At 35.2% G+C, this 12,528-nt stretch overlaps 2 protein-coding genes across 3 annotated transcripts; both read right to left on the bottom strand.

Annotated features, from left to right (window-relative positions):
• Window positions 1–1,353: 1,353 nt before the first annotated feature.
• Window positions 1,354–2,884, bottom strand: LOC111792475 (proline-rich protein 4-like). Of its 2 annotated transcripts, XM_023673979.1 has the most exons (3): window positions 2,682–2,884; window positions 1,917–2,596; window positions 1,354–1,865 (listed from the first exon to the last, which is right to left on the bottom strand). In XM_023673979.1, the coding sequence occupies exons 1-3, from the start codon at window positions 2,836–2,838 to the stop codon at window positions 1,704–1,706; spliced, it is 999 nt and encodes a 332-aa protein (XP_023529747.1). In that variant the 5' UTR covers window positions 2,839–2,884; the 3' UTR covers window positions 1,354–1,703. The 2 variants fall into 2 exon arrangements, with proteins under 2 accessions (XP_023529747.1, XP_023529746.1); XM_023673978.1 differs by having other exon boundaries at window positions 1,354–2,596.
• A 1,710-nt stretch (window positions 2,885–4,594) lies between these two features.
• LOC111792497 (translocon-associated protein subunit alpha-like) lies at window positions 4,595–8,382 on the bottom strand. The gene is made up of 8 exons (XM_023674004.1): window positions 8,162–8,382; window positions 7,451–7,618; window positions 7,286–7,336; window positions 6,804–6,892; window positions 5,878–5,955; window positions 5,524–5,730; window positions 5,062–5,136; window positions 4,595–4,968 (listed from the first exon to the last, which is right to left on the bottom strand). The coding sequence occupies exons 1-8, from the start codon at window positions 8,220–8,222 to the stop codon at window positions 4,918–4,920; spliced, it is 780 nt and encodes a 259-aa protein (XP_023529772.1). The 5' UTR covers window positions 8,223–8,382; the 3' UTR covers window positions 4,595–4,917.
• Window positions 8,383–12,528: the final 4,146 nt, after the last annotated feature.

Raw genomic sequence — 12,528 nt, 5'->3', positions numbered from 1 at the left:
TTTTTTTTTTTTTTTTTTTTTTTTTTTTTTTTTTTTTTTTTTTTAAATAGTTTTTTGTAAAGATTGCTACAATGACTCTAGACCATAACTTTTTCTTTTGAGAGCCATCATTTGGTATCCATAAAAGAAGGGATTTTTTATTTTATTTTTTATTTTCTTTCTATTTTTAAAAGCAATAAATAGAGAGGAATAATGCTTTTTTACAAAATTTAAATAAATAAAATTATTTAAAAAAAAAACATAGGGTGTGAAAATATGATACTTGGCCTCATCAATATATATATTTTTTATTTCTAACTTTAATTTTCATGAAATTTTATATTTAATGCTTACTATATGTTAGAGGTTAATATTTGAAATTAAATATATATATATTTTGCCCCTAAGTTATGTTCTTATTAGCAAATATATATATACACACATATAGATGAAAAAGGTGTACAGGGGATCGGGTTCTCGGAGGACATCTAAAATGTGACCAAGCATGACATTGGAGATTATTTTTAGATTCCCACGAAACGAAGATAGTTAACATGTGCCACATAGAAAGGTCTGACTCGTATATGATGTACATAAGTTTAATAAAATAAAATAATAAAATGTTTCAAAAGATATTTTATATATATAATAACTTTTCGATCGAGATTTTTAATTAACTTTTAATAAAAATTATTAAAGATAAAAAGAATAAAAAAATTAAGATTTTTTCTTGTTCGTGAGACCTTATTCCTAACTAAAGATTTATAGGATAGGGACGAGGATGATAGTATCGTTCCTTCGTGCTCTCATTACTATTACTCTATTTTTGCAATATTGATGTTTCTGTAGTATTGGACATTGGCGGGGAAGGAGAACAAATCACCATTTATAAGGGTGTGGAAACCTTCTCGAACAAATCACCATTTATAAGGGTGTGGAAACCTTCTCCTAGCAGACGCGTTTTAAGACTTTGAAGGGAAGCTCGAAAGGGAAAGTCCGAAGAGGACGATATCTACCTGTGATGGATCTGGGCCGTTACAAATGGTATCAGAGCTAGAAACCGGATGATGTGCCAACCTTCTCGCTGTTCCCCGAAGGAGGGTAGACACGAGGCGGTGTGCCCGTAAGGACACTGGGGCTCAGGGGGTGGATTGTGATGTCCCACATTGGTTGATGGGGAGGAGAACAAATCACCATTTATAAGGGTGTGGAAACCTTCCCCTAATAGCGTGGATTGTGATGTCCCACATTGATTGGGGAGGAGAACAAGTTTCCGCTGGCAAACGCGTTTTAAAGCCTTGAAAGGAAGCCCAAAGAAGACAATATCTGCTAGCGGTAGATCTGAGCTGTTATAGTAGACGGTTTTTATCTACATATTTAAAAGTTCATACCAACGTTTTATATATTTTGAATACATCGATCTCGTAGCTTTATATTGAATACATGGATCAAAGACCACAACCAACCAATTTGATGTCACTTTTACAACACAAAACAAATTATAAACACAAACTCCACAATATACTCTCTCTTTCCCTCTAAATATGTTTCTTCTTGTGATCTCCACTTGAAGACTTTATTACATCAACAACAAAGTTTGAAGCTAATATATAAAATATGACACCAAGCAGCTTCCTTACTACTAACAAATGGCAACCAATTCAAACATATATATGAACTTAATATATAGCACTCATGAACTTATTCTTGCAGATATATTTCTCCTAAGGGTGTGGAACAGGAGGATGAAGAGGAGGAAACTTCTTGCCAAACTTGGGGTGGGATAAGTACTTTGGAGGGATAACAGGGATGACCTTAGGAACTGGTGGACATGGAGGAAGCTTTGAAATTGGAGGAAGAATCTTGTAAAATGGATGCTTGTAGACGTAAACGGGTGGTTTAGGCACGTAAACGGGTGGTTTAGGCACGTAAACGGGTGGTTTTGGTGGTTTTGGCTCATTGACTGGTGGCTTTGGTGGTTTTGGCTCGTTGACTGGAGGTTTTGGCTCGTAGACTGGTGGTTTCGGCTTTTTTGGCTTTTTTGGCTTTTTCGGTTTTGGCTTGTAAACCGGTGGGGGCTTTTCATAGACCGGAGGAGGCTTTTCATAGACCGGCGGAGGCTTCTCATTGACCGGAGGAGGGTTTTTGGGAACTGGGGGAGGCTCATAAACCGGTGGAGGCTTTTCGGGGACGGGTGGCTCTTCCGGGGTGGGTGGAGGGAAGAATTTGTGATGGTAAGGAGGGAAATATGGATGACCAAACAATGGAGGATGAGGAGGGAAGACAATAGGAGGCAAAGGAGGATGATGATAATGCCAAAAGAAGGCAGAAACACAAGTTCCACTTTCAAACTTAAGCGCACCAGACAAACCAAATGTATGTTTTCCATTACCATTGGATTTCAACACAATCATGGAGGATTCCAAGCCATCAGGAGATGAACAAGGAGTAGAAGAAGCACTATGAAGCTGAGCAAAGCACTTACCCTTCAACTTTCCATCTTTCAAAGCCTCCATTGGAAGCAACACTTTGAACTTCCCTTCTTCATTAAGCTCTGCAAACCCTTTTCTTTCAAAGCTTCCATCCTTCAGCTTGCAGTCGACGCTGACACGAAGCCCTGCATTGGATTATTCATTCAAGTTCATAACATTTAAAAAGAATCAAACTTAAATGAATTGAGTAAATGAGATGAGAAACTAAACCTGTGAAGGCATGAGTGGTTTTAATGTTGTTCTTGTGGCAGTCTGCACATTCTCCGACCCCGACAACCTCAACGGTTGTCAAGTCGCTGCCATGGCAGAAAGTTGCAGCAAAAAGGAAGAAGAACCAGAAAAAGAAACAGACAGAAGGGCTCTGCATGGAGGAATGAAGAGGGAACTGAAAGTGCAAGACAGTGAACCCAAATGGATCATTTTTATAGGAATTTGAAGGAGAAGATCAGAAGGTAAGCACCGACGGTAGAGTTATGATATTGGGGTCCAAACTTTTGGGTGATTTAGTTTGCTGATTGGCACATTGGCATGGCATTCAATAACTTCAGCTACTCTGCTACTTACTCATCTACCAAGAAAATAATGCTCATAATTGAGATTAATCTTTTAAGTTCTTCAAATGTTGGTATGCATTTAATTTTCCTGTTTTTTCTCTTTCGGAATATTTTTACTTTCCTATACTAGATGTTTTCGTTAGAGGCTCGAGCGGAGGGGAGGATACAAACCTATCATGGATAATTTAAACCAGGTAAACAATATCTACTCTATGCTAAGTCCTTGTCTGTTCTAGAGATTTGTAGTTGAGTATGGCCAATTTTGGGTCGAACGAGATTGTGTTTGTAGTCTCATTTCTATGATTATATTCAAAGTTTGTTCACGGGTGGCTAGGGGTAGACGTCGTCGAAAGGAAAATCAATGATTTGTATGATGCAAACAAGAGAACTCAAGAGGCATTTCTATCCTTACAAGGTGTAAAGTTGGTAACATGTGAACCTAAGGGCTTGTGTAATAAGTGAGTTAGGTTCAAGAATAGACTTGTAATAGTATAAAAGGGATGAATCACAAGAAACGATTTAATGAAAGGGCAAAGGTGCGATGATCGATCGGTACTTCTAATGGTCGATACCGACAAGAGAAATAATATTTTTCTTATACAAGGTTAGACTCAGGCATGTTCTATGCATTACTCCCTCACAATGGCACTTCTCAAAGATCTGTAAAGAGAATCATATGATCCGAGTTCTCTCCTCTAATAAGAACAGGGGAGATCCACAACAGGTACTATTATCACATATACTAAGGAAAACAAAAAACTCGAGCATGATCGGAAGTTTTGGGGTATAAAATTTAGCTAGGGATGTTCATGCATATGTGAAGTACAAAGACGAATGCTACGGTAAGATCATCTAAAATCCACAAACAGTTCTTCCTGGTCAAGTAAGTCATAAGTCATGGAACAAATGGCATCCAAATCCTCCTAAACATTTTCTTCAGCAATCAATCACAATTCGAATCCGCTATGTCAAAGACATCTAAAAATAACAGATTAGCTCTCTGTTCTTACCATCAGATCAAGTCAGGATGGTTTATCCTTCTCCTCATCTTTTTACAACCCAAGATTGTGAAAAGAAAGGCATTAATGGAGCGCCTACAACATTACAGTTGGAGGTTTGATAAGGTAGCATTTGCAGTTGATGATATTTTATGAATATAATCGAACCGAAGGGCGTCGACAAGTTCCATATAAATAGGCCAGATATTATCGTCCTTGAAAACTAAAAAATAAAAAACAAGAAAATCCAGATAGACAAATGGGAGACCCAATCTCATTGACTACCATCTTGCTGGCTAATTTAAGAGTCTTTACCCAACTCTTAAGCAATTAAATCAAGTCTCCATTTGTCTCCTTATAAAATCATATATATGAAAGCATGAAAGCTACTAGCCAAGACCTCACATGGGGCAATTTAATGAGGGAGAAACTGATATCAAGCAAATTAACAGTTTTATAGGAAGCCATTCGACATCGAGATGTGTAAGGAGCAGAAACTTTCCCATGATGTAGAGGTAAATGATTTCAAAGAGAATTGGTAACCTGCACAGCCCACGGGCCACGACATCGATGATCCAACAAGGCAAGGATTGTGACTAATACAAAAAAGGGGTTCCAAGGAAAGTTAAGAAAGTTTCAACTTTGATAATCATATGCTCCAAGGAAAATTCTCTAGATTCAGAAAACTGTATCATTGCGGACTTAATTTAGATCGACATTAAGAAACAATTCCCTGACATGCTACACTGGCAAGGAAGGGTTGTTTAACGCACCTAACTTACAAAAACTAGTCAACTTTGACTCTCTCCTCAAATCTTCAACTGCCTAACGTGAGTTACTGGAATCTGCACATTGTCAGTGTACTATGCAAACTGGGATGGAGACTAGTCCTTTTTAATTCTTCTTCTTTGACTTGCTTGATGAGGATTGAGTGTATGCAGTTCCCTAGGGATCAGAGGAGATAAGATTACAAAATATATCAGCAGCAGTTTCCAGATTTTCTTTAGACATTTATGAATTCCGTGAACAAGTACAAACCTGAAGCCATTCATCCATCGAGGTATCAACGGTTTTTGTTCCCACTTCAACCTTGGAAGCAGCCCTCTTGGGTTTCTGACACATTCAAGGAATTGCATAGAATTTTATGCCAAAATCATTCATATATCTAGAAAATGATTAAATTAGATAAAGATTAACATTTTGCAGCTCCACCATTCTCATACTCCAAATATTAAGGTGAGAAGTTTCAGTATGACGACCGGGACCATGGTTAATAATAAAAGAAAGGCTACAGTTAAATACTTGTAAAAGACCAGTTCAGATATATATCAAGTCACAAACAAAGTAATAACATGTTTGTTGAAAAATACTCCCAATGCCGGGACAATAGTCCAACATTGATGTACCAGCAGCTAATAAGAGGTAAAAGAATATAAATAAGGCAAGATCCACTATTAGAAAACAAGGTCATCATCAAATAAAGACCAGAAAGATCTATACCTTGGACAGCTTTTGCTGTACTAGACCATGAATCCATAAGCCAAGCATAACGAGAAGTGCAATTCCAAGAGTGACTAAAAACACAGTCTCAATGCTGATGAAACCACTAGCTTCAATGACGTCAATAGTACCGTTATAGAAGATGCTTTGGTATGCATTCTGGTCTATCTCATAATATATGGTGCCCACTAGATCAAAGTTTCCAGGCTGCACATGAGGAATATATTAAGGTGTTTTCATTTCCTCAATTAATAGAACTTTAAAACTGATGAGGATAAGCAGATAGTAATTTTATAAACTGAAAATTCATATCATGGGGACGAGGAACTGCTATAATAATGATTATGAACGAACCTGCAAAAACTTGCTGACAGCAAATGCATATGGGTAAGAAGCTTGGGTAGAAGGGGGCACCGTTGCATTGTGGAAAACCTACAAGTACAACAAGGAAGATCATGTAAGTTAAAAATACCAAGCTGAAGTTATTGTGAAGAGAAGCTGAGTTAAGAAAAGCACAAATATTACTGGAAGTTCATAGCGGGGATTTATAATGAAAGAAAAATAAGCTTGTACTCAAAATACCAAATTAAATATATATATATATATATATATATATATATATATATATATATATANAGAGAGAGAGAGAGAGAGAGAGAGAGAGAGAGAGAGGATGTTGAACTTCATTTTTAAATTATGTAATATTATCTTGACTGTAAGAATAGTCAATCAACAGACATGAACCAAACCAAGAATAGCATGATAACAATTGACATTGAGATACAAAATATATTGCAGAAATAGTAATAGGAACATTTTTCTGTAGAAAGTTTGCACGAGACAAGATTTGAAAAAGAAGAAATTTACTTATTAGAAAAAAGAAGAAAGATAAATGACTAAACATACATTAGAAGAAAACATGATATTCCTTCCATTCAACTAAACTAATGATGTCCAACCTACAAAGGGCCAAACTAGAGGAAGTCTAGGCAGTCAAGATGCCTTCTTCAAGGAGTAAGAATCGGAACTCGTAACTTTCAAATAAAAGGCATAACGTATTTCATAAACATATTAGTGAGTGAAACTCAACCTGCCCAACACAAACAGTATCCTCTCCAAAATTCACATTCAACTGATTGAGATTGAAACATAGACAAATCAAATGTTTGTACCATGCAGTCTATGCTTGTATTCATTAAATATTGGAGGAAAAGAAAAAGAAAACAATTTGAGATCATACAGCAACTCTATTTAATAATCATATGTCAGGCTGGGATTACCTGTCCAGTAAGATTTTGAATCAACACACGATGATCAAAAGTGTAGTGAACGCTGGCCTTAATAGCTATAATATTCAAGCTTGATTCCCCTGGATTAACAAATAACAGTCGAGGAAATTATTGACCTATAAGATTTTGCATCATTGATAAGCGATAAAAGGTTTAATCAATGCTGGCCTTAGTAGCTTTCCTATTACATTCAAGCGTGACTGACACATTTAACAAAACTCAATCAAAAGAAGTGAATGTAATACAGTCAGGAAAATAAATTCAGATGAAAACCCACGTTTCCAACAGAGAACAAACATAAATAATAACAAAACAATTAACAGCAATAAAAAAAATTACAGATTAATAGAAAAAGACTGGCCATCAGGTGCAACAATATCAATCAGAAGAGGCCATCTTTGAGTTCAAAGATGCCTGTGATTGTTGATAGGAGATGTAAGGGTCCAAAGGTTTAGCAGATTAAAGTTAGTTACCATCATTTTTCACTCCTGCGAGTAGTTGGGTCTCTGCACCAGCTTGCACTACTGCAATGGAAGGCATGAACTTCAATGTAAATTATAGATATCATAAAAGTATGTCACTCTTATCAAAGAAGTAAAAAAAATGTAACCAAATCCTGAATCTAGTTGAACACTTACTGCGTGCACTATTTTTTGGAAAAACGCAGACAGTATTAACTCCTGGAGCTGAACCGAAGATCACATCCCCAAAATCCTGAGAATCTTCTTCACCCACAACTCCCAGATCACTAGCTTCTTCAACAACCTGAGATGGTTCGCCCTCGGAGTCCGATTGACAAGTGGCAACTGTTAAGCAAATAAACAACAGAGTAAAATGATCCGCTAGAACAACGAAATTCAATGCATTCAATGAAAGACAAAATTGCATGCTTTGGTCTTCTACATAGAATGAACAATCGAATTACTAGTAAATTCAATGAAAACAAATTCGCTGGGGATTATGACTTAAAAAATGGCGACAATCAATTTATAATTCTCGGAAGAGAGGAGGGGGATGTAATTTCAGTAATGGCAACAGATAAACAACTTGATGATGATTCCCAGCATTGTAACAGTACTTCTTAAACGAATTATCATTTGACCATCAAAACCAGAGAAAAAAGAACAAAATACTAATAGGAAAGTGACGCGATCCAATATAAAATGAATAATCTGATCGGAACCCACAAGAGAAACAATCAAACCAAGAAAAAGTCAAAGAACTAGACCGCATTAGACCAGAAAATCCCGATCGAAAACCATGCAAGGCAATTCCAAAAGAAGAATCCGCAAGACCCAAGCGATGGAGAAACGTGTAGATCTAAGATTGAAAAAAAAAAAAGAGCGAACCTCGGAGAAATGGAGAGGCAAGAAGAAGAATGGCGAGAAAGAAAACTCTGAAGGTGTTCATGGCGAATCAAACGGAGAGCGTGGATTGAGAGTTGAAACTTCGATCGGAGAGACGACCAAGCTTCAATTTTGGAGGGTTAAGGTTGGGATTTGGGGATCCATTAGCGACCTTTATTTGGGAGGGAGAACCCGCCTTCCCCAAATTGCTACACGTTTCTCTAATTTCCCTTTCTTTTTTTTTTTCTTTTTTTTTTTTTAATTATACAAATTAACTCTTAATTTTAAAATGTTAAGTTCTAATTTTATTTTTTTTTTTAAAGTAGGAATCTTTAGCGCCCGTTTTAAAACAGGTAAAGAGAGGTTTTCGTACCGTTATAAGGAATAACGTGGGATCTCACGATACATTACCTTTGAGGCCCAACATCCTCTACCCCTTTAGATGTCCAGCTTCCTCACTAACACACGACAACGTATCTGACTCTGATATTATTTATAACAACACAAGTCCACCGCTAGCAAATATTGTCCGCTTTGACCTGTTCTCACGGTTTTAAAACGTGTCTACTAGAGAGATATTTCCACATCTTTATAATGAATTGTTTTCTTCCCTTCTCCAATTACTATGGAAATCACACAATAATTTTAAATTTTGAAATTATAAAAATATATATATATATATATATTTCATTAAAATAAATAATAACAAAAATTACCCTTTAATTCAATTTGTCAAAATCATTTATCGCCCCAATTTATATGTATGACAATAATATTGTTCATCAAAGTTCATCTCATTATATATTTTTTAACAAATTTCAAAATTCAAAAATGAAATCGACCGTTCAAAGTCTAGAGTCCTTGTTAGAGTCTTAATGTTAATTTGGTTACGAAGTCTTTAAATTTTATTTATTTAATTATATAAGGAAAAACTCATTTTTATTTATTTTGTAATTGGTTTTATTTTTACGACTTCAACCAAAATATTTTATATTATAAATCTTCTCTTCGTCTCACTAGGTAAGATATTGTTCATGTTCTTTAATGTCCCATATCTAGAATTTTGATCGAGATTCAAAATTTGGATTCGAATACTTGATGGTCCCGACATTCTAATGCATCCCTACCTTCCCTTTCTATCTCTATAAATCAACACAACTCATTTCAGTATGTCGTATCCTTACTCATATACTATCTAAAAAAAATATTCAAAATGTCGCATTCTTAAGAATAAGAATGAAATATTTATTTATTAATTCAATTTTTTTTTTATTATTTGAAAAATAAGACAAATTGTGGCATTATTAAAATAAAAATACCATTTACAATTTCAACTAAAAGAGAATGAGAAAAAGAAAAAAAAAATGGTGATGATATTTTAAAATAATATAAATGTGAGAAATAATTAGAAATTGGCACCAATATGTAAAGTTTGTCCTCACATGAGCACTCCTAATAATTAAATACAAACTTTGGTACATCACACTCATTTAATGCAATTGATGGATCATAATGGTGTTGGAGTGTGAATCAATCAATCAAACATTTTATATTGCTTTTCATAATTCTTGGACTCTATTAATTTACATTCAAGATTTCTTTGCAATTTCAACCACTTCTTTTTCCCAATAAGTCAAATAATGAGACGACAAACANTTTTTTTTTCTGACAATGAAACAAAACTCTTCACTGAATTAATGGATAAGTTTCGTCTTAATAGTTCGATTGTTTAACAGTTTCGGTTGGATGAAAGTCCCGCTAATTTAGAGAATGATCATGATTTAATCAAGGAATACTATCTTCATTAGTTTGAGACCTTTTAGGGAAGGTCAGACACTCAAAGTAGACAATATCATACCATTGTGAAGAGTCATGTTCATCTAACATGGTATTAGAGTCATGTCCTAAACTTAGTCATGTCAATATAATCCTCAAATGTTGAAGAAAATATTGTGAGTCTCAAAGGCATAGACAACAAGTGACTAAAGTATCAAGTCAAAGTCATGCTCTAAACTTAATCATGTCAATAGAATTCTCAAATGTCAAATAAAGCATCGTGAGCCTCGAAGGCATAGACAATAAGTGACTAAAGTATCAAAGTCATGCTCTAAACTTATTCATGTCAATAGAATTCTCAAATGTCGAACAAAGTATTGTGAGCTTCGAAGGCATAGACAACAAATGACTAAAGTATCAAAGTTTTGCTCTAAACTTATTCATGTAAATAGAATTCTCAAATGTCGAATAAAGCATCGTGAGCCTCGAAGGCATAGACAATAAGTGACTAAAGTATCAAAGTCATGCCCTAAACTTATACATGTCAATAGAATTCTCAAATGTCGAACAAAGTATTGTAAGCCTCGAATGCATAGTCAACAAGTGACTAAAGTATCAAATAAAGGGTATAGATCTTCGTGTTCATCTAACACCATTTAGTTTTAAATCTCAAAATATGACACTTGAATTTCATGTTCAATTTTTTTAATATACAGATTTCAAAATGTTACATTTAATCACTATTAAAATTAATTAAAAAATTACACATCATAATATATAAATCAATCAAATGGAAAATTAACATTAGGATCAAAAGTAAGTATAAATTGAAGAATAACAATGTAAAATCCTCTCTAAACTAAACTTTAAACATCAAAGTAAGGGCAAAAATTAAATAATAATTTTCTCTAAATTAATTTTAAATGAAATTTATCCCCCAAAAAAAAACCCTATCACTTCGCTTCCCTCCAAAGGTTTGGCAAAAGATGATTGGTCCACGCATTAGCGGATATGAATAGACCTCTACGTTCAATTAGGAATTCAAATTTTGAAGTACGGTGTTTTACTCTTTCCAATTACTTGATCAAACCGCGATCAACGGCCAGATTTTAAGATCAAGTTTCTCCTCTTTTTTTTCTCCCTAAACTTCCGGACGCCTTTAATTTATTAAATTCACTATATTTTTTTTTTTTTTTTTTAAATCGTCAATCAATTGACTTTCTCCAAAAACATGGAAACTCTCAACAAAAGTAGTTTAAAAATGCTTCAATAGGAAGGTTTTTTTTTTTTTCTACAAAATAAATTAAACAAGAATACAAAAGTAATCACAATGATCACTGTTACAAGTAATCTAATTATTTGTTTCTTTTTGTTTTTTGAATTCAACATTAGAGAAGAGATCGAACGTCAAATGTGTATATATGTTTGTTTGTTCTAAAAAGAAAATTATTCAAATTAATTTCCAAGGAAACTAAGCGCTTATGTTGAAGAAAACAAGTGATCTGTTCTATTCAGAGCTTCGAAGTGATTCACAAATTACAGGAATGAAAATCTACGAGTATTTATATTTATTTGATAAACGAAAACAGTTCATCTTCATCTTCATCTTCATTCAAGCACTAAAACCAAGGCCAACTGATAAGATTTCCATCCAATAATACAACATACATCCACTGTATATATAAACACGGATTTCCTTTTGCAAAAAGTTAGATCAACGGAAACATACCTTTTATGAAATCAAATCAACCGCAACGCGCTCCACTGCAGAGGAGCGGTCGCGTACGCCATTTCTATATACATAAGGTTTCTATATGGACCAGCTCTCACGGAACGAGGACTGGAACTGCACGAGAACAAGCAGCAGCACGATCAACGCAGCGACGCCCCACGGCGAACTTCCCTCGGCAGGGAGGTGGTGCGTTCTGCGGCGGCGGTCCCAAGGCGAGGAAGAAAAGTAGCTCGGATCGACGGAGGAGAGGATTCGGGCAAGGATGATGAGGAGGACCGGTGTAGCGAAGAGAATCCAGTTGATTTGATCCTCAGCGGCCTCAACGGCGGACTCGTAGGAGAGCCACCAGGAGGCGCCGAGGAAGATGAAGACGACGGCGAGGAGGAGGAGGACGGGATACGGCAGAGGATTGAGGGAGAGAGAGTCGAGAATTGAATCTGCGGTGGTTCTGCTTCTGTAATTGCTCATTGATTTGGGGATTTCTTCTTGAGAGTTTGAGAATTGGAGATGGAGAGTAAAGGGAGTTTAGTCCAGTGAATTTATAGCGGGAGGAAGACTAGAGGTACGGTTCAGTGTGGGGCAATGTATGGGGAGCCATGTGGTGGTCGGTGATTGAGTCAATCTTGACCGTTGATCTACTTTTTCCGTAACCCGTTGATTTTTTTTTTAATTCTAAAATTTAACGACACGTCTGCACGATACAATGCATCACTTAATTAAGGGTTTATATTTTTTAAATCTAGTTTAGCTTCCTTAATAGCAATTTATTTAATTTTTGTTTGTTTTTTTTTTTATAAATTAATTCAAATTTTCAATATTTAAAATATATTTTTAATTTGGCAAAATAATAATAATAATAATA

The sequence above is a fragment of the Cucurbita pepo genome, chromosome LG04 (genome assembly GCF_002806865.2).
Source record: "Cucurbita pepo subsp. pepo cultivar mu-cu-16 chromosome LG04, ASM280686v2, whole genome shotgun sequence".
In the NCBI taxonomy this organism is placed as follows: Eukaryota; Viridiplantae; Streptophyta; class Magnoliopsida; order Cucurbitales; family Cucurbitaceae; genus Cucurbita; species Cucurbita pepo.
Note: the sequence above shows the minus strand (reverse complement) of the source record. Positions and strands in the feature narration are given on the sequence as shown.